A 24,755-nucleotide genomic window follows, 5' to 3' on the forward strand; every position below is an offset into this window, starting at 1 on the left:
CTACAGACTCCGTGCACGGTGTTTTTCCCTCCCGCTGTCTGCGTGCACCTTCACCACGATTTCTCTCCCCTCTCTCTAGGACCCCCGGTTCGGCGATCGCGGCCCGTCTTGGGCTCCACGTCCCTTGCGGGGTTTCCGTAACATCGGACACGATTAACGCTAGCCTGTTCGCACAATAGGGCCGTCTTTGGATTCATCCACGACTTTTCCGTGTCTTCACAGTGCCTTTCCTTCTGTCTTTTTATGGGTGTTACTGTATTCGCAACGAAATCGTTCTACTGGGATAGACTTTCGTAACGCGATCTCAATGTATTTAAGAGCCGAAGTCATAAACTGTGGCGTTAGCGCGTTCAGTGTCTTGTCGTCAGGCCAGACAGCTGCGATGGTGTGAAAACGGGAAACTTGCACCTTGCTTCTCTCGGTAGGTTCTTAAAATTGCCAGCATCAAAGTCATTTTTCACAAACCTGACCACTCAATATAAGAAGCTAAGTAGCCTGAGGTTTTCACATTCAGTACCGATATATTATTGTCACACTCAAAATTCAAATATTGTGAAATGAAATATCATGAAACCTGTTTGGAAACTGAATATGTGCATATAAAACCGATGTATCTCGGTGCGCCACGTACACTTTCTATTAGTCATTACTAGTCACATACAGGGGGGTTTCAGTACTTGTAAATGTGTGTAAACAATTACGCAACAGCTGGATTGGTAAGGTAAGGTGCAAGAATAGTATTCCACCCGGGTTTCGAACCCATGACCTCGGGGGTCAGACTTCAATGCTATAATCCCTCCTCTATCTCCTGTGTATACTAGAGAAATTGAGAGGTTTTATATGAGGACCTTTATTTGTCCAAATGTTACTTTTCCTTACTTACCATACAATGCAGTTGTCAGTTCTGTGTGTCGTCTTCCCTGCCCTCATCATCCATCCCGCCATATTATCTGTGTTACTTGTCTGAAATGCCTCGTGCAAAGTCTTACGGTCCCCTTGGTTTTCTCTGTTCCGTGTTGGTTTCCTCCCGCCTCTCCTCTTTGCTTCTGCCCGACCCGTTCAACCTGCAAATGTTTCCAGCGGTTCTCAGCAGTCTAAAACCGTCGTTGTTTTCTCTGCGAAAAATTAACCGTATTGAAAGAAGAACTCTGGTCTAACTAAAAATGTACGTGTACCTAGTTTTGTTTGATTCGGTATATTGCATTGGTCTATTTTGACCTATTTTGAAGTTTCATTGGCATTGTTTAATATTTTCTTGAGCTATTTGAAAAAATTTATATTTATGCAAAACTTTTGAGACATATTATAGTACTGTACTGATGATCATTCGAACCACGTACATGAGTATACTTCTGCAGCACGCATCATCATAATTATGAAACCCGATTTATAAGCTACATCTAAAACATCTTACAAAATGGCCAGAGTTCTTCCTAAAAAGGACCACAGCTGAAGCCCCCCCACCCTCCCAGCACCCAAGCACTCAACATGCCAACCGTTGTGAATCTGAAGTTTTCAGCTGGTTCAACATGCAAAGGCCACAGCTTTGACATAGTGCCAGACAGTTACTGAGAAAGCTAAACCAAGCCCTTAACCATTCTTATAATTTTTGGTTATATTTAGAAAGTTATTATTCGGAACTCTAATACATACCGTAGAGCCCATGAGGGGAGAGAGATCACAAGCGGTGGTAGGCGATGTTACTAACGCTTGCTGTTTGAACCCTTCTCCTTCCTTTTAAGTCTTCTGTAGATGGACTCTCCTAGGTGCCACTCACCCCTTTCCATCCCATCAGCTTTACAGGACCTTTCCTTATCTGGGCAGGATGGGAGCTGGATGGTTGTCCCTTTTGGTGTTGGCTGATATTCTGTAAAGATGTGGTGTTAAGAATGACGCCATTGCAGTGACCCCCCCCCCCCCCCCCCCCCCCCCCTCCAGAATTGATGAAGTTGGTGACTTTACGTAGAGGTCACTGAGACTTACTAGCAAGGAATGTGAGATGTTCATTTCTAAGCAGTATGACCTGCCAGCAGACTTTAGGAAGTCTGTGCATGAATGTAGAGTAAAAGCAGAGTAAAAGTATATGAAAGTGAGAGGTTGTCATCAGCACAGGCCCATCTCAGCAACACCCCTCCCCCCAGCTTCTTCCTTCCCTTTTCTGTTTTTCTTTAATATATTTTTTGTGTTAGGTGTTAGTGAAGATTGATTCACAGCAACTTTCCTTTAAAAACAATGCCGTTTTTCCATTAAGCTTTTAAAGAAACAATCTGACAGGCATACACTGCTGCCCGAAGACGCACCATGCAACAAAGAACGAAAAAAAATTTAAACATTGACTTTTTTATATTTGTTGTATTGACAATTGTGGGCATTATACTCGAAAGTTTACAGTATTCGTGAAAAGCGAGGCAAAAAAAAGCAAACGATGAAATTTAAACACACTGAAGAGTTTTCGAAAATTCTTTGTTATTTTCTTTTCGGCAGCGAACAGGCTCTTTGGAAAAACAAAAAAGTGCAAAATGAAATGCTTCAACTGTTCCTTCCTGTTTGTTTGTTTGTTTGTTTGTTTGTTTGTTTTTCATTGTCTGTCAGTGAGTTTGTCCCTTTTGGGTTCATTTTGCTCCTTTTCCTTTGGGGTAACACCTGAGAGGTGGTCTGTGGCGTTCCCCTCGCAGGAGGACATTGCTCAAACTCGAAGGAAATGCGACTCGAAATCGAAATGTTCGCGCGCCGGTCTCTCCTTGTTTTCTTCGTCTGTTTTCTTTCGACAGCATGAGGGCGCCACCCGATTCCACGTCCCTTTTGCGAATACTCAAATCGAGACACCAGAATGACAGGATGGCGTTTTACACATGGCTTCGTTTTGATTGCGTCACCTCCTCATCTGCAAGATTCTGTTCGCAATGGGAGAGGCCCTGCTGCATGCGGTCCAAATCCCCGACTGGATGTTTCTTGTTGAAACGGGTCGAGAGAACGTGGCTCGTCATTCTCCATCTCTGTAACGCAGGGGTCACTTTTTGTCCCATGTCGTGGAAAAAAAAAGGGCTCGGAGGCGAACGGTCATGACATCCATTGTCACCTGCGAGCGGACGGTGGAACAAGGTCAGGATTTAGCGCATCTTTTGGCTTCGGACATTTAGCTCAGTCCAGCGGATTGGACCTCCTGTCTCCAGACCAGTCACCCCATCATGTCCCTTGCCGTCCCGATCCTGCTTCCCTCCTGTGTCCTAACACACGGCCAGCCGCACCGCCGCACGTCATCCCCCCAGCCGGGCAGCCGTTCCGAGATCGCCGCCCTGTACGGTCTGGGAATGGCTCTCTGTCCCCATGTGTCTGCGCACACATCTGTGACCTGCAGTTCTGTCTCCTATTGTCTTGTGTTTTGTTGCACAAAAATATATATGTGTTTTTTACACTCTGATTATGTACATGATTCTCTGTGTCGGTATAACGGCCTTTATAGTCACAGCACACTCACACGAAATGTGGCGCATCCCTCGTGTCGCATGCACCTTTCTTGTTTCTTGTCTTGCCTTTATCCATTTTTTGTGATCGTCGTTGTTTTCATTTCGACTTTTTGTGGTGAACTGACAACGGTTGTGGCGATTTCTTTTATACCGTTTTTCAGTTTTTATTTAATTTCCTTTTTATTCTGTCAGAAAAACCAAAAAGACACGCTCAACATGTAGCGAAACGAAGAATAAAGGGCTTGGGTGCTCGAAAACCCATGTTGTATGTAGGGTTTTGAGCAATGATGCCGAAAGACTTAATTTTTCGGGGCTTTGTAAAACTTTGTACATCCTAAAAATATAATCTTTCGGTGAGCTTGGGGTGGGCTCTCCAATCGTAGCTCAAAATCCTTTTTGTACTGTCGCCGTTCAGCTTCGTAGATTCTTTACGTAAATGTGAAAACACTTCAGATCACACCAAGGTTAAAGTTTCATATGAATTGATTATGGGTCAATGAACTGTATAGTTTGTTCTTCGAAAGTTTGATAGTCCATAAAACTGGTGTGTTACGCTGGATAGATGATGAATATTTTCAGCCACATTCAAAGTAATGAAAAATAGAAAAGCCCAAAGGCCACAAAATGTGCAGTACGGTAGAATAAAGGAAAAACCGGTGAAACTTGCTAGATTCGGGCTCACAAGTATCTTATTGTGATCGACTCGAGTGTCACAGCTTTATCTTGAGTCATCGACGCTTTTCGCAGGTGAGCCTGGAGGTTTCTGCCCTTCGGAGTATCACCCAAAGGTGTGCTTATCACCTTTTCCTCTTCCTCTTCCCCTTCCTCTTCCTCACCCTTTCACCTCCCCGCTGCCCCGTCCCGTGGCCGTGTTTAGATCCGAGTGGTGAAGGCCTTCCGTAGCTCCCTGTACGATGGCATCGAGAAGCCGGAATCGAGAAATTCCATCCACGATTTCATGGCGTACCCCGAGTTCCTCATAAACGACTTCATCCACAACATCCCTCTGATAGACGACACGGACGTCGACGAGGAGTCGGATCTGTCCAAGCACAACCACGTGCACCTGGTCCTGCAGCCATCCCACCCCCAGTCTCAGCCTCAGCGCTCCCGGCTGCCCTCGCACCCTCACCGACAGTACAGCCTCCCCGTCTCCCCCAACCAAAACAACAACGCTGTTGACAGCGGCGTCTTTTTGACCCCGACGGACAATGGTTGTTTCACCTCCACCAACAGCCGCTGCAGCCCATTACACAGTATGGAGACGTCCCTATAACTGCCCGGGAAGGGGGTGGGGGTGGGGGTCACGCACAGAGACGGCAGGGATGTGAAACACCTTGGAGGACAATGCTGTCGCAACCACAACTAAAAGGCCCTTAGACGGAAGCGGTGGGAGAGAGGAGCAGCAGCAGACCTGTGATCTCTTTCCTCTTGTGGACCCGTTCCTGCAGATTAACATTTCCACAGCATCCCCACCATGCTGCCCACTCCTCTGCCCCCCTCCCCCCCCCCAGGTTCCAGGTTCACACCTCCACCTGCTCACCTTCAGCTGCTCCTCACAAGCTGGGACTGGGGACTGGGGACTGACTCTTGTCTCTGCGGTGGGACATCTGACTGGAAGAGGGACACAGGGAACAATACTTGCAGGTGAAGCAGGACTGGATTGGTGTAAACCTCTGCTCTTCTCAAAGAAAGACTTGTGGGAGGGGTAACGGAATTTATTCATTCAGCTTTTTATCAATATAATTGTTCAGATTATTATTATCACTGCTAATGCTACAACTGCTTTGACTACAGTTACTATATTGCAGTTATTAATGCTTTTATGTATTAGCTCTATATAGTCAATTTTTCATTTATGTTTGTAGATATGTATGTTTGTATGTATGTATTTATTTCTGTGTTGTCGGCTCATTTGCTTTTAATTTTGTTTTTATTAATGCTTTGTCCCTTTTTCTCTCTTTGTGTGTGTGTGTGTGTGTGTGTGTGCGTGTGTGTTTTGTCATGTACACCCTGAAAAAGGAAAAAGAAACAAAAAATGCAGTACAAATTAACAAGGATAAAATCCGTTTAAACATAGTAATAAAATAGTGTCTGCTACCAAAAAAAAAGAAACAAAAAAGATGAAGCAACGCTGCTTATTGCTCTGCTTTTTTTTCTGAAAAGGCATTCAAGCATTTTTTTTTTTTTCTGTGTGTATATTTAAGAGTTTTTTAAGCTGGTGAGGAATGATTAAATATATTTTAATATTCTTATGAAAATGGAGAACAGCCACCAAGTTTTGAGTACCCTGGTGTGATATAGGCGCGTTGACCAGAAGACAATCAATATGTTCAATAAATACCAAGAGATCTGCACTTGAACAAAATTATGGGGATATCTTCTTGGAACAGGGAGTAACATGGTCAGTTATTACCAAAGTTCTGCTCTTTGGTGCCGCTCTTAGGGTTTGAGCTCTGTTTTAAATAAGCAAAAAGTTCCCATTAAAAACATTCCCTTTAATGCAGACCTACTTTTTTACTCTAATATACTTAATACTTATAAAAATGTTACTTTGAAGGCTAACATGCAGCAACTTTAAGCGAGTCTCCCTTGCAATAATGAATGTTTATAATTGAATATGGATGTCAAATGTTTGTTTTTATAAAGGTAAATGTTATTAGAGCATCCCAGCCAAGCATGGTGACTGAGACCCGAACTCAGCATTTTACGAAAGCCATACCCTTATTTCGATATCGTTATTTCAGTTTAGCAGTTTCGCCAGTGCTATTTTTTCTGCAGGGACATTATTATTAAAAGCTTAGAAAATAATGATGGACGGCGATGAAGGGAACCCAAGATAAACCCAATGCCAGCTCACTCCTTTAATTAATTCTTTAACTCTTCGCAGATGGTGTCCGATTCATTTCCGTACCTTGGACAACGCGGCTCAATCCAGAGTCATAACCGCTGCGGTGATACAAACGTGTTCGTGGTCCAACCTGAGAGGAAGCGCTGGCTGCGGACAGCCTTCTCACATTGTCGCCCGCGATCGCGGCCTGGTATCTCTGTGCTCTGGGTCGGCTCCCCACCACGGTCCTGCCACCCCTCGTCGGGCAGTGTAACAACTTTGCTACCTCACTAGGAGGCTGTGGGGTCTCTGCAGGCGCGTTGCCGTCCGCCAGTGACTCGGAGGGAGGAGGGATCCGTGCTCCGCGGAGCCGAGGGACCCTTCGGACGTCACGCTGGTGAGAGTAACCGGGAGGCCCTGCCTATGGCTGCGGGAGAGAACCGCCGGGGGCCGTTGGAGTGTAGACAGTGTAGCAACCCTATCTACCTCACTTCGAGGTCTGGACTTGCATTGACGCTTTTCTTCATGCTTATAAAATATCACGAAAGAGCACTTGTGAAAGGAAGCGAAGAAGTGCTTCATTACATTTTTGGAAACATTTGTAAGGTCCTGAAACTATCTGTGGGTTGGCCTTGTAAGATCTTATCCTCTAAGATATCTGTGTATATTTTGCTGCAAGAAGTATTCCTCATAAAGCATCAGCTTACAGCATCTTCAGGGTTAGTAAAGTATATATTTATGTGTCAAGTATACTTCATTTCTTTAAACTCCCCTAGATAAATGTTTTCTCACAGACTGGAAGTTTCAGAAGGTCAACCCGCTGAAGGTGGATTATGCAAATGTGGGCTTGCCTGTTTTTTTCATAATAATAATTAATATATGTAGATCATACAAAAAAAGTCCAACATATTGAGATGTGACTGATTCGCGCACGCATTACTTGTCAGTTTTGCCATCTTTCAACACGTGTAAAATGCTACAGCTTTACACAAATTCCCGTTGTATGTACGTGATCGTCAAGTGTCCACGTCCTGACTGTGTCTTCACCGTGTCCAGTTACGTACACTCTCACACAGACAAACAGGCACTTTACCAAACCACCTCCATGTTTATAGCTGTTGATATTTTTCGTGCGGAAATGCTCCCCGTGCTACGAAGTCCATCTTTTAAACGAACACACACAAAACCAGAATACCGTCAGAGACCGGTTTCTACCAGCATTTCACCGCAATTCGAGGTTCGGGTCATCGTTGCAACTGTGGGATTATTTTTGGGAAGGATTTCAATATTTATTCTTTGCTTTATCCTAGGCCTCTGGAAAAACAGTCATAAGAAAATATACAATCAAAGAAGAACAAGTAAGCCAAAATTTGTTTCCACTTACTGTCAAGGCGTTTAAAAACTCAAGTTGGACACACTTGTCATGCTGTAAACCAAAAAACCAAAAGTCAAGGCATTTATGAATAGTGTTATAATTAGAAATATTGCATTAGTACACAAAGAAAATTTATGGCAACACGGAAAATACAAAGGAAAAATATTTTTCGTTCGGTTGTATTCGAGAACACGTTATATTTCAGAGTATCCGGTGTTGACAATGAACAATTCTGTTACTTAAAATCATATAATAAAAAACCCAGTGCGCACTGATACCATTCGTTCAAATTCTGTTGAATAGGCCTTGCGGGAATCAAAGAGTTTACCAAGAAGAAGGAAATAAATGAACAAATGAATGTATTCCAACACATTCTAACATAGGACATTTCATGTGTCTTCTGTTGCCATTGTTGATCTATATGTTCCACAGAGTAAACACAATGTCTGTGGAATCATAGTCTGCTGTATAGGAGAGGTTCACTCATGTTGTACCTGTGACATCTTCTTTGCTGCATAGCTGTTTTTCATTTTGCTTATGCACTTTCAAATGACTTTTCCTGGTTCTGTCACGTGTGCCGGTTGCTCGTCTGATTTAAAACACACGTGAAACACGATGAAGGTTTTTGTGTTCTGTGTGACACAAGCGCGTCTCATCGTTAAGGAACGATCATGAATTTACCAGTGTAGTTTTGCTTTCAGTACGGTAGAGCTCTTGTAATCGGCGCGATGCTGAGCTTCGTGTGTTTTCCGCTTGCTGTAAAATGCACGACGACGAGTCCGCGGCGTACAGTAAGAAATGGACACGTTGTTGAGTTGCTGTCTGCTCTCTTGGCGGAACGTGATATATCTGCATAATTGTTCATGGTTACTTCGTACTCCACCAACTGCAAAACCTGGAACACAAGTCAGTGATCGATCATCCTTTGATTACTGGATTTCTCGGTAATTTAGCTTACTCCTGTATTCAGAAGTCATTTTCTCTTTGACATATAACCTTTAAAGTGGCTCTTGCTTTGACTCAAGTCCAAAGTTTCAGTGTGTTCTCCTTGCCTCTTACTGTGGTGGGCCATGAGATCCAGTGGATTCTGCCTTCATGGCGGGAACCTTCTGTCATAGACGAAGGACCCACTTATGTAATTTTTTAATATTGTTCTTTTATACAGCTTATAAGGAAATCTTAGGTGAATCAACAGGTGAATTCTTACAGCAGGAAACGGTATAATCATCACATTTGTACTTGTTACCAAAATTAAAAAGCAGAACCTAGAAAAAGCTACTTTCAGGCCTGCCTGTGCTATCAGCAGCCATAAACTACAGCAGTGTTTCAACATTGTTTGCATTTGAAATGTAGATGCCGGTGACATTACTGTGCTTAGCCGGTACTCGGAGCACCGAGAGATTTAAGACGCGGATTTGCGAGCTGCTGAAGTCTGAGGCCACCTGCATTGCATTAAACTGTACTTTTTTTGCACTGTGTGCACTGCGGTTTTCGTAACAAATATCATACCTGATGTTCATCTGAGGAAAATGATGCCTATAAAGACTGCATCTGCAGAACACGTGTATTTTCATTTTCATGACTTCTTTTCCTCAACGTGTGACACGGGTTTTATATTTTGTTGTTCACGCTTGCCTATTTCGGTAATATCCGAGTCCACAAAAGTGTGCATAACCTCAAGAAAGGGATAACTAAACAAAAAAACATATGATGTAACTACACCATTTTTGATTCCACTCATTGTTGTCAATACATTTGATATGTGCTCAAAATATGCATGGTGTCACTTGACTGCAGCATGTCAATCTCACATTTATTTATTTCCCTGACAAAGGTCATTTGACCAACAAATGGAACAATTTCTTATACTGCTGAAAATTATTTATGGAGTTATTATCGCACTGGACTTTTATTCATATAATTGTCTTTTTTTTAAAAAAAAAAAAAAAAAAAGAGAGGGAAAAAAATCCTTTCTGTTACATTTCACTCAGTAGCACGCCATTGTGTTTCATGTGATTGTCTGTACGTTCCAAAATATTGAATGCTTGGAATAATACATGGTCCAATGTGTGGAGAACAGTAATGGAAACATCTGCTCCGTCGGTTCAGAGCCGTCATCCAAACAATGGAGCTCACTGTTCAATTAATCATTGCATGTGTTTGTTTGCCTTTAACCGGGTTTCGCTTATGAATGCAGAGGTGTCACTTATGCCGGGGAAACTAAGGAAATGTTTTTCCACTACTTTTTAAACCTCTGGGGGGGGCTTCACTAGCCTTTAACTACACTGCTGGGTCCCTACGCTCCTACTTTATTGACTAAGCAACTTCTCGGACAGTGCGAATCTGAACTATTTTGACAATCCAGCATTTTCTGTTAACTGCCAGGTGTGAAAGTGACGGTTTGAGCCACCAGTTTTCGGGAATTATACCATGTAGATAACATAGCGATGAGTCTATCACATTCCACCATTCCAAACGAGTCATTTTACTGGTCTTCTGTGTCTGAGGTCTTGCTCTTAGGCAGAAGTGTTGTGCAAGGAGCATCAGTGCTCAGCTTCACTGAAGGGTTGCTATGAATAAGACATTTAATTCCTATTTATATGCATGATTTTGTGTATTTCCAATATGTCTGATTAAACTATGTAAGACATTTTTGTACAAGCTTACATTGTTACAAATTTCCGCTATAATAAGCTGTTCAATGAATGCATGCAGCGGTGTATCTGTCAATTCCATCATGAAATGTTCCTGAATTTTGTGACAGTGGTACAAATGTCAGGTTTGTCTTTTTTTTTCCTTTTACCTTTGTGTCTCTCTTTGTACGCATGTAATTCATAGCTGTCCTTCGCCATATCTGACTGTGGTCTCAGACGCGTCCTGTGTGCTCAATCAGCTTTCTCAGGAGTACCACAAGGACTTCATCGGGGGTCTTGCGATGCCGGGCTGCTCTCAGAGCGTTCCGTCCTCATTCTTTCCTGCGAGGGGGTCCGCTGGTAATCGAGATGTTTTTTAAAAGCCTACTGTAAATAAGAGGAATTTGGCTAGAAGAAATATTGCAGGTCCATCGACGATGAATGAAATCATCTCAGAATTAAAAAACAGAAACAGGGTACAACTTTAAAAGAGGCAGCTTAGCCATGAAAGACAGCGAACAGGAGCAGCATAAAATGAATTACCCTGGAGAAGAATATGAGCACACTTTTTTAAACTAAAACTCTTTAAAACGTATTCACTTGTGAATCCCTTTTCTTTTTTCTCGGGTACAGAACGACCCTGTCCCTCATTTCACAAAGTACTTCTCTTAAACTGAACCTTGCAGGCAACATGACAGAATGAGGTGAGGATGACAAACCCTTTAGAACAGTACAGAACATGTTATACGGTAACATCGACCCTCAATTTATTATTTAAATATAATCACCTAGTTTTTCCATTTATTCTAGTGTCTTGGTTTTCTTGTGAAAACTAACACAACTTATTGGGGAAACACGCTACTTTCCTTCATTTTCATGTGTATTTAAAATAGAAAATTTCATCCATCCATCCAACTGCAATAACCACTCGTCCTGAGCAGGGTCGCGGTGAACCGGAGCCTATCCCAGGAGCATTGGGCGCAAGGCTGAGGAGGGCGTACACCCTGGATGGAGTGCCAGTCAATATAAAAAATTTAATATTTTCATTTGAACGGCTCACCAAGAACTGTCCACAAAGACAATATTGTGTAATTTGAACATACACTGCAAAGTCCTTTTCAAATATCACCCCAAGAGTGGTAACAAATCCAAAGTGTTTAAGAACCCACTTTTTAAGTCTAATTATTGAACAATCAGGGTGGCGCGGTGGCGCAGTGGGTTGGACCACAGTCCTGCTCTCCGGTGGGTCTGGGGTTCGAGTCCCGCTTGGGGTGCCTTGTGACGGACTGGCGTCCCGTCCTGGGTGTGTCCCCTCCCCCTCCGGCCTTACGCCCTGTGTTGCCGGGTAGGCTCCGGTTCCCCCGTGACCCCGTATGGGACAAGCGGTTCTGAAAATGTGTGTGTGTGTGTGTGTGTGTGTGTGTGTGTGTGTGTGTGTGTGTGTGTGTGTGTGTGTGTGTATATAAATGATTTGGGGTTGTGGTGGCACAAAAGTTGGCACAGTGCCTGAGCTGCTGGCGCACAGGTTCAGATCCACATAAGTCTCTGTTTAGACTGCTTGTTCTCCCCCCGTTCATGTAGGTTTCCTCCAAGTGCTCTGGTTTCCTCCCATAGTCCAAAGATAGGTGTTTCAGGTGAATTACTCACTCTAAAGGGGGGGGTGTGGTGGTGCAGCGAGTTTGGCTGGTGCCTGCTGTGTGGCAGATCCAGGGTTCAAGTCCTACTTGGGATGCCTTGCAATGGACTGGTATCCTCCCCAGGATATGTCCCAACCCCCCTCATCCCTGCACCCTGTGCCTCCAGGTTAGGCTCTGGCTCAACCCCGCTCAGGACAAGCGGTTATTGACATTGGTTGGGTAGTGACTGTAAATTGCTGTGTGTCTGTCGGCTATCCTGCATTGCACTGCCTTTCTGGCCAGGGTGTACCCATGCTTCCAGGATAGGCTCCAGACTGTCACAAACCCCACTTGTACAAACAGTTAACAACAGTAAGAGACTGATTAATTCAAAATGGAACATTCTAGTCCTTTGGCATTAGTGCAGTAAGGAATCCCTCCCACATAATAAGAAAGCACACCAGTTACAACACAAGAGAGGATTTTATTAAACAGTTAGTCTCATTTTAAATTAGTATTAACAATTATTTCTAAAACTGATCAGAAATACATATTACAGACAAATATCACCATCTTTCATATAACATTATTACAATAAACGATGTCCTTCAGCTATGATAAAACAGAAACACACAGGTTTTCAGGTAAACTAACAAATATATTTAAAAGAATAACATTAGTCTGAAAAATCCATAATTTCTTTTACATCACGCAGGAGGACTCTTCATAAGTGTGAGACAGAGACCCGAGGTGTCATGGATCACCCGCGACGTCTCTCAGCACTCGGCTGTGGCCACGATCACATCACGTATCGCACACAGCAAATAGTCTTGGAAACAAAGGAGAAACATTTTATTCTCCACAGTGTCATGGTAAAAAGATGCAGACCGTTTGCGTTACATCTAAATAGTTTTTTTTTCAAACTCTAAAGTCACAAAATGTTTTCAAAACTAGCTCCACGAACAATACTGCAAGTGAAAATGCGCCCTTTAGTAGAATCCAATCACTACCATTAACGTGTTAATACGCCAGCAGCCAAATGAGCACATTTCTCTATAATTTCTGCTCATCCTGATACCCAGCTGCCAGGTTGTCTACAGCATCAGCTGTGGAGCTAAACAGGAAATTTGGACTTCCCTGTCTTGCTGAGAGCTACACAGCAGCGCAAAAATATAAGGCTTTTCTGACAAAATGATCACATTCGGTGTTCGAACATAAACAGTAACTGTTGCATTTATCACCTGAGCTACAGTATTATGTGCTCAGTAAACCGCTAGTTTGCTTTTTTGCTAAATTGCACAGCAAAGTGTGAGACTCCAGATGCAAGAACATGCCGGAACATGTTAACCAATAGAGTCCCTGAGCTGAGCCAGATACTGCTGGTACAGGGGTCGTGATGGCAACACCCAGCTGCAGTGCCAGAATGTGTGTAGGTCTCATGTTAAAGGCATTGTGAAAGTACTTCCTGCTGAAGGTTTTACAAATTCAGTATATTCCTATCCTAATCTCTAGAAGCAGATTGAAAGTTAAAAGTATGAAAGGAAGTGTCTTCATACTATCGAAATGTGGTAAGATCTCAGGAAAGACAAGGTCACCACTTACCATTAAACTCATGTTTTCTGCCTGGCAGGGCTGGAAAATCCCATCAGTCTGGTTAAGCACAGCTCATATTTCAAATTTTTCAAATTAAATAACATGATTCGTCACTAAAACATGCTGCTATTCACCAGTAGTCATGGTAACAGCAGTACCTACCAAAGAGTCTCTCAAACATCTCGACACATTCCAGGTTCAGGTTTGCGAATCCTTCTCTTTGACATCCAGCGTAGGCTATGGTGGAGAAGTGGCACATTGTCACTGGGTAGAACTTGTTAAAGGTTAAGTGACAAAAAAACATACACAGGTGGTCCCTGATTTATGATGGGGGTACGTTCCGCGAACCCCATCATAAGTCGAAAATATCTTAAGTCCAAAATGCATTTAATACACCTAATAATACACACCTCTGTATGATAGAGTGGGATAAGCAGATCGCTGCCACTGCCCAGCATCACGAGAGAGTATTGCACGGCGTATTACTTGCCCAGGAAAAATTCAAAGTACGGTTTCCACTGAATGTCTATTGCCAGCTCACCATCGTAAAGTCAAAAAAAAATCGTAGGTCAAACCATCATAAATCGGGGACCACCTGTAACTATTTACCATGGGACTTGTGACAAAATTACAATCCGATAAATAGCACTGCTATATTGCTACACACCACAGATGGAACTGGATGATGGTTCCTTTACTAAACTTACCAGTCAGGTTTTCGTTCAACTCCCTTTCTAGTCTGCGTGCTGTTGGAAAAGATGAAATTTGAAATGGTGAACTACAACCTGACATCAGGTGTGAGAGCTTGGAAAGGTGGAGAAAGAGCTGCAACTTGTTAATGTTTAGGGTTTAAGTGTCTCGAGTGTTGGGTAAGGCAGGCGGTTCTTACACATGTCTTCAATGTACTCATCTCCGAGTTCATCGTAGCAGCTGATGAAAGCTTTCAGAGCACGGTACACCCAGCAAGAAATGTAAGCTAAAGGAGAAATTTTGTGGAAACATAGGAGTTGGACAAATTCCCGGAAACATTATTCTTTATTTATTTTCACTATAGTTAAATGATTTTTAGAGCTGAGGATTTGGGGAGGTTGTGCAAAGTGCTTGACATCATCATGAAGTCAATGAAACCACTGAAAACCATTTAGTTGTGTGCATGAAATGGATGAGAAAAAAAATTTGTACCACAGAGTTCATCCGCCTTCAATTTTCTTGACTCTTATACAGTTATGGTTAGCAGTCACTGGACACAATGACTCCCAGTCTTGGGTTTTGAGCTCATTATTTGAGGTTATGCATTTTGACACAAACTGGCCATGTGTACAAGTGTGTACTGAATAGCAGCGCATCTCAGATCTCAGATTTCTTTTATAAGTGAGGCACTTTGGAACTGGCATTCAGATTCATATGGCTCACCTGTGAAGCTGCCTTAATTATTGAAATTTATTCAGTTCAAAGTTATTTTTTCATGTGGTACTTCCAGTGTTTCGAAAATCCCTTTCTATTTAATAAATATTACCGTGCTTCTGACCTGGGTCATTGAAGGCTTTTGATGAGAAGACACTAATCAGAGGTTTGAATCTGTCAAGTAATCTCACCGCGAAGCAAACTAAAATACATAAAATAGAAGCCATTATTAATATTGTGCGTGTATGATGCACATCCCAGAATTTTGATTTTCATTTTTAAGTGGAAAATCTTTTTTTTACCTGCAATTTGCCTGACATGTTCAAGATCTGTGTCCTGCCAACACTGCAGGTAAGAGTCCGGTATTTCGTCAAATACCATTTCTGTGTAAATAAGAGGATTAAAACAATAATATATATTAACAATTTATGTGAACAACTCGTGGAAAAACTCTGACATCGTTACAAAACACGGCCAGCGTGAACTATGTGAAATCACACAAAGCATAATGTCACACTACCCTGGTGCCAGATACCACAGGACACCTACTCTGTTAAAGTGTACACACCACATCCTGAGAATGTCAGAGGTCAGAGTTGTTATTTAACTCCGGAATTATCTTTCCCTGCCTTATGTCTTCATACCCAGTTAACTTCTGAGCCCTTAAAAATTTAATGGATCGACTGGAAGGATGGCCAGACCGTGGTATGTGCCACATTCACTATTTTTTTTTTCCAGTTTGTTAAATTCAGCAAATGAAGAGTACCTGGGTATTCCCAGCTGCATGATTACATTCACATTTACATTTATTCATTTAGCAGACGCTTTCGTCCAAAGCAACATACATCTCTGCAAAAGTACAATTTATGCATTACGTTAAAAGATTTGCCGAACACCTAGTGTGCTGTGACCCAGATTCAAACCGGGGTTGTTGCGGCCACAACACAGAGTACTAACCACTATTCGATCACAGTGAGCTAGTGATGATGTGCGAACTTCTTTTTACTTACTGTGACATTGGAAATGTGTGATTTGTATCACTCTATTCATATATGTGCCTTGCCAAAAAGAAAAGAATACATACCGCCAAAAGACTGAATGGTTGAGGCATAGGGTCCCGCTTTCACTGGAGACAGAAAAATCAAACAGCTTGAGAATTATTCTAATTAGTATTATTCTCATAACATGAGTATTGTCTGAATTTTCAGTGCTGTAAATATGAAAATGTGCATTTTGTTACCTAAATATGGTGAAACCATTTTAATGAACTCCTTCACACACTTCTTAGTGATTCTCCTGCACTTCTGCACAACACAACCTGTAATACAAGCAGAAGTATTTGCCAAAATGTGGTCATTAGTACCAGCAGCACAATAAATTCCACTACGTTTACAAAACAGTGAATTCTAAATGAAAGTATTTTTTAACTCTAAAACCCCATATTGTCATCCTAACAACAGACTAAGTTACACATCTGACAAACTTGAAGAGAAAACCATTTTAAAGGCTATGTTTCCCTTTATTTGCATATGTGTCCATCAGGATCTCACCCTTGAGTTCATACGGAGTCAGACTTCCATAGCTCTCCATACATGAGTTGATGTTTGTACCACATCTTGACAAGATACAGTCTGAAATAAAAATATACAATGTAAGCATACCAAAGTGTTATGTAAAAGAAAAACAATTTTCACAATTTCAAAATTGAAAAAATGTATCTTGCTTGAAAGATCCAAATTGTCTTTATTTTCTGTGAGAATATACATAATTTCTAATTGCAAGCTTACAAGAAGAATTTCTTAGTGTATTTAAACGTGTGAATTTAATTCTGAATTCTGGTACTACTTGTACTGCTTTGGCCCCGCACCTGCCATGAGGTTGAGTAACAAAACAAATGAGCTCCCTAATGTAAATTTCATGAGAGCAGGTTGGTGAATGTCCATCGTGTCCCAAAAAATAACAAAGCTGTCAGAAGCGGGGAGAGAGCGAAAGAAAAGAAAGAAAGAAAAGAAAGAAAGAAAGAAAGAAAGAAAGAAAGAAAGAAAGAAAGAAAAAGAAAGAAAGAATATTGTGTCTTTATTTTAACTGCAATATTGTATCATTTGTTTTGGCTTGTTGGAGAATGATGTTGTAGCTTTAGATGCGGAATATTCAGTGTTATTTTGTTGAAAAAATTCTTTTTTTTCACATGTATAAATAAGTTATCGTAGCATGGCTGAGGGTGGAGATGGGGGAAACAAAGAAACAGATGAACTCCATGACATAAGGAAACCAAAATCCTCCGTAGAGCTCCCAAAAATCTAGCGCCGGCCCTGTTGTGACATAAGAAGAAAATATCATTAGCAATATTCTTATATCTAACAAATGCATTAATTATCTTACCTGATATGTTAGTGTTTAACACAGGAAATGTTATTTTCCACCTTTCACCAGCGCTCATAGCTAAAGAGGAGCAGAGGAAGAGGAGTGTTTCATTGTGCAGTACCAGGAATTATATTTATGCTGTACTTACAATATATATGTAAATGTCCTATTATTTGCAGCATACTGTGGCAGAGAACTGGAATTCTCTAGAATGCCACAAAAGGTTTGCTGAAGTCAAGCAATGGCGAGGCTCAGCAAGCTAAGAGGAGTGTATTTTGGGGGTGGACACACTACACATCCAGGTGGCTCATTCTACACTGAACACCTCTGTGGTATCAGCCACTTAATAAGGCCTGAGATCCAAATAAATGTAACACTAGGATTTATGTACATACAGTTATACGGAGTGATATAAAGCCCAGTCCCTCTTCGGAAGTACAATAAATAAGTAATTTGGGGACTTGATTAATGATTCATTCATTATAGATAATCATGTGTAAGTTTTTTTTTTCAGTCCGAAAGTGCTTTTAAAAACCTGGACTCCTCTGTGTCCTTCCTGACATGGAGTCAACGGGCACATTGAACAGCATTTGTTTATTTATTTGTTTTGTAAAAGCCATAATGCAAGTAGCAGCCAGGAGCGGGTACCGCAGAGCAGGAGAAGCGCAGCGGCGGCGGAGAAAAGTCGGTCCATGATGGATCCGCTGGGCTCGCGCGGCCTCGCGCACACAGACAGCGCGCGCTGGAACAGCTGCGTGAGAACATGAAACGTGTTAACCGCACTTCCACAACAGAAATACACTGGTAAGCGTTTGCTCTGAAGCAGAATGTGGAATCTGCTTTCACTTTTGATTGACAGCGCCCTGCGTTTACAGGCAGGGAATAGGGAAACCGGTATGACATATCATATGCTTCATATTTTTTTTAAAAAAATTACAAAAGACCAGGAATTATTACACACACACACATTTTCTGAACCGCTTGTCCCATTCGGGGTCGCGGGGAACCGGAGCCTAACCTGGCAACACAGGGCGTAAGGCTGGAGGGGGAGAGGACACACCCAGGGCAGGACGCCAGTCTGTCGCAGGGCACCGCAAGCGGGACTCGAACCCCAAACCCACTGGAGAGCAAGACCTGGTCCAACCCACTGCGCCCCCCCATGAATTATTATTATTATTATTATTATTATTATTATTATTATTATTATTATTATTGTTGTTGTTATAATATATACAATATAATAATAATAATAATAATAATAATAATAATAATAATAATAATATGATTAGGAATCGTAGATAGTTGGATAAAGTTTTATGCAGCTCCTGTGGTGAACATTGGTTCAAGTTCATATGGTGGAAAGTAACAAACTATTAACTGTACTTCAGAATCACGCGTCTGCATCAAAGTGTCTCTGCTACTGTAATGTACACATATAATGTATTTTTTGTGAGATGTACGTCGCTTTGGAGAAAAGCATTTGCGAAATGAATAAATGTAAATAAATCATGTAAATATGAGAAAATAGACGGTAGTGATGTGAAGGAGATAAATAATGATGCTATATTATATATTACGTACCTGAGAATTGCAGACGCCGCCAAGATAAAATCGGATCGTTCTTCGACTGTTTCCTTAACTGACAGTTTCACTTTCACGTTATAAAGTGGACGACGTGACCTGAACCATAATTTACATACTGTACAGGGACCTTGATCTTCTCTTTTACCATACTTGTCGGGCTCTTTCAGTGTTTGCATGATTGAAAAAAGACTGTATACAGGTCTTGCGTATGGGATGGACGTTGCGAGTTTCACGAAATTTTCTGTGGCAGTTACGATGGTGGAAATTTGTAAATGGAACCACAGAATGAGAATGTCTGGAGTATACATTTTGGAATAAATAAATAAATAAAAAAATAAATAAAAAAATAAATAAATAAAGTTTGGAGGGAAAATCACATTCTATAAGGACTTAACAAACACTAATTGTTTATAACAGAGTTGTATTTGTAATTAACTAATACATTATTATTGTTGTTTCATCTATACTGCTAGTTTTGCTGAAGGGACCGACTCGCATCACGCGCTCAAAGACGAACCTGCCGGGACTAAATGAAACGCTCCGCCCCTTCCTGGGCAGTCAGTCGAGAAGAGCTTTGACCCAATTGGTTAAGAGAGAAACCCGTGGGCGTGGTCTCGGTTGAGTCGCGCATTTAGTGAGACCGAACTGTAGTCTGTATTCTACAATCCCTATTATTGGGTGATCGATGAGCGCATTCCAACACCTAGTGTACCATGGTCGGTACATTTTGTGGCACATAAACGAGCTAGCGTTACAAAGCCAGTGACGCCCGTCAGCGATCTTCCCAAGCAAACGAGCCGGTATATACGGAGCGCGAACACAGACACGGAGCGCGCGGACACACCCACCCACGACCTCGGACACGAGTCGAGGCGTGATGACGTTATCGGACCGCTGTGGATGCGAAAGTGCGGTCGCGCTGCGGGAGCTTTGGATTGAGTCCTTACGAGGGAGCAGCGGTGTCGCGCGGCCATGCTGTCGCCGTAGTTGTGTGTGTGTGTGTTGGTGGGTGTGTCTGCGTGACAGTCCCGTATGACGGACGCCGCAAACCCTCAGAGTCAGTCGTGTAAGTACTGTTGATGTGACAGTGAAGCGCACTGATTGAGCACTTAAGGCGAACTAACCCTACGGACCTAGATGGCTCCAGTCCTCCGCAGCGCACTGAGTCGTCTTGGTTCCGTGGGAACAGCGGGGTATTGCGTCCCCCGGAGTATGTACATGATCATCTGTAATAATAATAACTATTATTATTATTATTATTATTATTAAAACCTTCGGCCGGGATCGCGTCATTCGTAAAATTCACCTCCGCTCCGCCCGTTTGATACGTTTACGAAAAGAGACATATATAATGTGAATACACACCTTCTGAACTTGTAACGCTTCTTCGGGACGTGTTGCGAAACACGGGAAGCTGGATCATGTCGCAGCTCGAGTGCATTGCGTCAACACGCACATACACACACATCCAGAGGCTTTTTCCCAGAAAACACACTCCGGTTCAGACATATAACTTGTCAGTACTATTATTGTTGTTATTTTTTTTATTATTATCATTAATTGTTGTTGTTATTATTACTGTTAAGATTCTTAATTGTTAATATCAATACTCATTACTATTTTAATTATTCCTTATTGTTGTTGTTATTATTGTTGGTATGATGATTACTATTATTAGAAAGAAAATAAGATGAAGGCACAGTGGTAACCGCACATGTTCTCTGTTGCAGTGACTGTGCCGCTCGCCCTCCGACAATAATGCTGTTGGTGACACTGGGTGAGTTGGGGGTCAATCAGTGTGACCCATCTGGAAAACTGTCCTTATCCCAGCATCTCTACTGTATTTCATTATTATTACATTAACTGTTTAATGTGTTTCTTTAACTTGCCGTTCAGGGTAAGACCTGCAGTATTTGTATGAGATGTTAGAAAATAATTTAAAAAAATTGGTAGGTTTACTTCTGATGGATGTAAAATATTTTGACATGCCAGCTAAAAACTGAAAGCAGTGATGCTTTAAATTAGCCTTGTTATGTTTTGACAGGCATTGTTCTCGCTCTTGTGGATTCCGCTAATGCCTATGGTAAGTAGCACTTGAGAGAAATAACAGAACATGAAATGCACCATATGTGTACCGCATTGTTTTTTTACCTCAGGAGAGCAGTAATAATAGAGTGGCAGATAATATCTACTCCATGAGCCTGTCGGAGTAGATATGCAGAGGATTTAGTCACTTGTGTCATGTTTCCAACAGACCGTGCACACATCAGAGTTGTTGGCGGCAACAGCGTTTGCTCTGGCACGGTCGAGGTTTTCTTCGGCCGCCACTGGAGCGCCATTTGTGACCCAGAATGGAGTCTGAAGGATGCTCAGGTGGCATGTAGAGAGCTGGGCTGTGGGCTGGCAATCGTCTCCTCACACATCACCCCATCTGGGTTGGGCCCCAGAAGCGTCCTGCTCAAGACTGAGTCGTGCTCAGGTCACGAACCAACTCTGGTGCAATGTTCTCAATTCAAGACTTGGCAACCCATTCAAGAAAACACTTGCGCTGAACACAACATTGCCGGAGTGCAGTGCTCAGGTGGGAACCCAGGCGCACTGCCTTTCTCTTCTGTGACACAACACAACTACAGATTTTACACAAGTATATATCTAAGAGGCTCAACATAAATAAGTCATAAAAACTTGTTGCTGCATGAATTGTGTGAAACTCTCATCTCAACAGGAAAACTAGAGAAGCCCATGCTTTTCCTGTTGTCACCATACACTGCCTACGAACCCGGAGAGGCAGTCAGATTCAGCTGCGTTGCCCCATCCAGCTTCTACACCATAGTTGACTTCCATCTGTTTAAGAGTGGTGTCGGAACACCACTAGTGACCCAGGGGACTGGCTCTTCACAGAACAAAGCAGAGCTGACGCTGACTGATATGGATTTGTCACACCAAGGCAGCTACACCTGCCTGTACACGGTACAGATTGGACTAGCCTTCAGTTCTCCTGAAAGCAACCCCATCTCTATTAGTGTAGGTGAGTTGATATCCTCTCCGCGTTTACCCTTTGGATGAGCTCTAGTTTGCTGTAGTATAGTTTGGATTATGTTCCATTTATTTTGTCTGTCTGCTTCAGAATCATGGTATTCTCCAGAAGGATAGTAATTTCAGAAGACTGCCCTCAACTGAGGTTTAATCCCTTTTTTAGTTTTGGGTTGATACAGTGCTGTATTTTGTATTTATTTTGAGGTTTAAAGGGAATTTAATTTTAACACGTGTGTTGTGGAGGATTTGGCCCAAAGTGACTAGGAGGCTAATAACTCACGGGGCAATTAGGGCACAAAGCTAAAGGAAGTAATCAGTGTAGAGAATTGGTGCCTAAGGTAGACTAAGTGAAGCCTTACCGTATGCTGGACATACATTTAATGTAACATAACACATTGACGGTTCAGACTTACTTTCCTTTTCTTTCAGTGGACCTGCACACTCCACAAATCTGGTACAACACTTCCATGGAGTCCCCACCTGGAAGGGTAATCCAGGGCCAGAACCTCAACATCACGTGCTACACTCAGTCCTGGTATCCAGGGGGCTCGTTTCAGCTGAGGTTGATCCGTTTCAACGGCACAGTGCGTCATTCTGTACCAGCACTCCGTTCCTCCTTCACCTTCTCCTTCCCCAATGCTCAGGCTGTACTGGAGGGCTACTACCTCTGCCTCTACAGGGTGCAGATGGGCGGCCGCACGTTCACCTCTCGGGAAAGCCAGCCCCTGCCCATCTCAATTAGAGGTGAACTTTTTATATGCCGCTACATATAAGATACGATCTGTGGTCGAACCAGATTCATGTGTTTTGCATAACTGTTTATATCCTGCTCTTTTCATTCAGACCCAGAACCACTGCTAAGCCCTATGGTGGTCAGTTGGCTAGTGTCAGCGATGACATTTGTTGTGGCCATATGTATGATTCTTATCATTGTGTGGTTCCGTTGTAAGAAGAATGATAAACCAACTGAGTTGGAAAGAGACAGCAGGACATGTGAGTAGAATTATTTTCCTACAAAACTGACAGCTACTGTGAAAGACTGCATTTTGTTGAAACAATCCCTGGGTTCACATGGCTGTCTTCATTTTTCTCTCCTTTTCCAAATAGGTGTTGACAATACTTATGTAGCATTACCAATTAAATAAAGGGAGGATGAAACACTAAGAAACAAAATAAGGTATGAAGTCTTACTTACTAGGGGGGGCGCAGTGGTGCAGTGGGTTTCGCCAGGACCTGCTCTCCGGTGGGTCTGGGATTCGAGTCCTGCTTGGGGTGCCTTGCAGTGGACTGGCATCCTGTCCTGGGTGTGTCCCCTCCCCTTCCAGCCTTGTGTCCCGTGTTGCCGGGTTAGGCTCCAGCTTGCCGCTACCCTACTTGGGATAAGCGGTTTAAGACTGCGTGTCTGTATGTGTCTTACTTCATATATGACTGTTTCTGGCATCGACATTTTGTAAAAGTTGCATTTCTACTCATGTACTGTGGTCTCTTAATCTTGCAAAACCTGTCAATGTCAGACACAGTCTTATGTCATTTGTGTCAAGTTGCTGCACTGATGCTGTGTTTTTCTGGGCTTTCTCATGACAGGAAAGATGGCTGAATACAGTGGAGGCTATACTTCCATCGTTTGTCGCCCCTATTAAACAGTGAACAGCAGACATCATATTGAAGATAAGAACCAGATTCCTAAAGAGACTCCGAAGATCAGTATTTTTCAAGCATTCGATCCTATCCAGATAACTCATTGCAAAAATGGTCTCAGTGGCCACAGGATGACTGTAAACTTGTTTCTCCAGCGGCAGTAATGGCTGATAAAGGTGTATTTGTAATGTGCGTATCAGCCTGCTGGGAGCCTCGGACCCTGGTCCTGTTGAGAAGCCCTTGACAGGTTTGGTTCTATGGGCATGAGTCTGCAGCCCCTGTTATAAAAGCCATTCATCGCGGTTTCTACATACGGGCAAGAAGAGGGTGAAAATAGTCTGCCTTACAAAATGTGCTGGTCTGCCAATTTGTGTTTATTTTTTGATGCTTTTATAAGTTTTTACTGAAGTAAGGTACTTAAAATATCTTATAGGTCTTTGTCCTCGGTTACACTGTCTCTACCAGTATGTTCAGTATTAGGTTTGCAATCATAAAATCAGACTAGTCCTTTTGAGGGATAACTGGAAATGCAGTTTTTAAGTAATGTCATTTTTCTATGTTATTTTTATTTAATTACGGCTGGCTTACTGCCGACTGAAATTAGCTTTCACACCTAACATGCATCTCTCCTTACCTGTAAATTAAATTAATTTAGCATGTGCAATTAGGCTTATTAAAGAAATAGGAATATGGTTGTGTTCATGCATTTTGATTTCTCCAGTAAATGCTTAATTGTTTTGTTACATTAAAGAAGTGTTGTGCATTATTACGTGCATGTATTAATTGTTGAAGTGTGTATGAAAATGAAAACTCAGCCGCGTACCCAGCCTTAGTAGATTGTCGGTATTAATCTCTGCTAATTAATTAACGGGTGGATGAAGAGAAATCGAGTTGAACTGGACGGTCAGCGAGGACCGCCCTGGTGTTCATGGTAAAGCAGGGAGGTAAAAGAGTGAAGCGGCTTTTCCTCGGGGACGCGCAGCGCAGCGGAGCGCGCGCACAACCCCGTGAGTCACCGCAGGGGAGAAAAATACCTCACGTCTCGTGACCGCTACGAGTCACACAGGAAAAAACAAACTGCGGAGTTCTGTTGGAATATACAGTAAATCCTCCTTTTGTCCCCTGTACTGTACGCAGAGTCCGGCCCGCGGAAGCCCATGGCATGATGATTTTTTTATTCTCAACACGTGTAGGACCAAACACTTCATCGCATGA

The 24,755-nt window shown here is 42.4% G+C and overlaps 3 protein-coding genes across 9 annotated transcripts in view; 2 read left to right on the forward strand and 1 right to left on the reverse strand.

Moving 5' to 3' along the window:
• Positions 1–5,396, forward strand: part of LOC108939261 (plasma membrane calcium-transporting ATPase 3-like) — a 44,341-nt gene extending 38,945 nt beyond the window's left edge. For 3 of the 7 annotated variants that reach the window (XM_029246309.1, XM_029246306.1, XM_029246305.1), the window contains one exon: positions 4,345–5,396. In XM_029246309.1, the coding sequence (XP_029102142.1) occupies positions 4,345–4,743 (399 nt within the window). In that variant the 3' untranslated portion in view covers positions 4,744–5,396. The remainder of the gene's footprint in view (positions 1–4,344) is intronic. The other 4 variants (XM_029246303.1, XM_029246304.1, XM_029246307.1 and 1 more) reach the window with 2 other exon arrangements.
• A 7,921-nt stretch (positions 5,397–13,317) lies between these two features.
• On the reverse strand, positions 13,318–18,323 carry LOC114909167 (uncharacterized). Its single transcript, XM_029246310.1, has 11 exons — positions 18,301–18,323; positions 17,931–18,033; positions 17,301–17,360; positions 16,469–16,549; positions 16,159–16,236; positions 16,003–16,044; positions 15,221–15,301; positions 15,043–15,120; positions 14,404–14,490; positions 14,222–14,260; positions 13,318–13,751 (listed from the first exon to the last, which is right to left on the reverse strand). The coding sequence occupies exons 2-11, from the start codon at positions 17,974–17,976 to the stop codon at positions 13,645–13,647; spliced, it is 699 nt and encodes a 232-aa protein (XP_029102143.1). The 5' UTR covers positions 17,977–18,033; positions 18,301–18,323; the 3' UTR covers positions 13,318–13,644.
• Positions 18,324–19,965: 1,642 nt separating this feature from the next.
• LOC108939263 (scavenger receptor cysteine-rich type 1 protein M130) lies at positions 19,966–24,745 on the forward strand. The gene is made up of 9 exons (XM_018760440.2): positions 19,966–20,076; positions 20,597–20,643; positions 20,911–20,949; positions 21,121–21,447; positions 21,592–21,894; positions 22,332–22,646; positions 22,746–22,895; positions 23,010–23,079; positions 23,487–24,745. The coding sequence occupies exons 2-8, from the start codon at positions 20,625–20,627 to the stop codon at positions 23,045–23,047; spliced, it is 1,191 nt and encodes a 396-aa protein (XP_018615956.2). The 5' UTR covers positions 19,966–20,076; positions 20,597–20,624; the 3' UTR covers positions 23,048–23,079; positions 23,487–24,745.
• Positions 24,746–24,755: the final 10 nt, after the last annotated feature.

Source organism: Scleropages formosus, chromosome 19 (assembly GCF_900964775.1).
Source record: "Scleropages formosus chromosome 19, fSclFor1.1, whole genome shotgun sequence".
NCBI classification, from domain to species: Eukaryota; Metazoa; Chordata; class Actinopteri; order Osteoglossiformes; family Osteoglossidae; genus Scleropages; species Scleropages formosus.

What these genes read in the sequence shown, in the direction of transcription:
- LOC108939263 (XM_018760440.2), top strand. An exon ending in GGATTCCGCTAATGCCTATG is followed by an intron (nt 20,950 to 21,120) that starts GTAAGTAGCACT and finishes TGTTTCCAACAG; the next exon opens with ACCGTGCACACATCAGAGTT. An exon ending in CCTGCCCATCTCAATTAGAG is followed by an intron (nt 22,647 to 22,745) that starts GTGAACTTTTTA and finishes CTTTTCATTCAG; the next exon opens with ACCCAGAACCACTGCTAAGC.
- LOC114909167 (XM_029246310.1), bottom strand. Translation starts at nt 17,976, where the DNA reads ATGGACCGACTTTTCTCCGCCGCCGCTGCGCTTCTCCTGCTCTGCG. An exon ending in GTTAAACACTAACATATCAG is followed by an intron (nt 16,550 to 17,300) that starts GTAAGATAATTA and finishes TTTTTATTTCAG; the next exon opens with ACTGTATCTTGTCAAGATGT. An exon ending in AACCATTCAGTCTTTTGGCG is followed by an intron (nt 15,302 to 16,002) that starts GTATGTATTCTT and finishes TTATTTACACAG; the next exon opens with AAATGGTATTTGACGAAATA.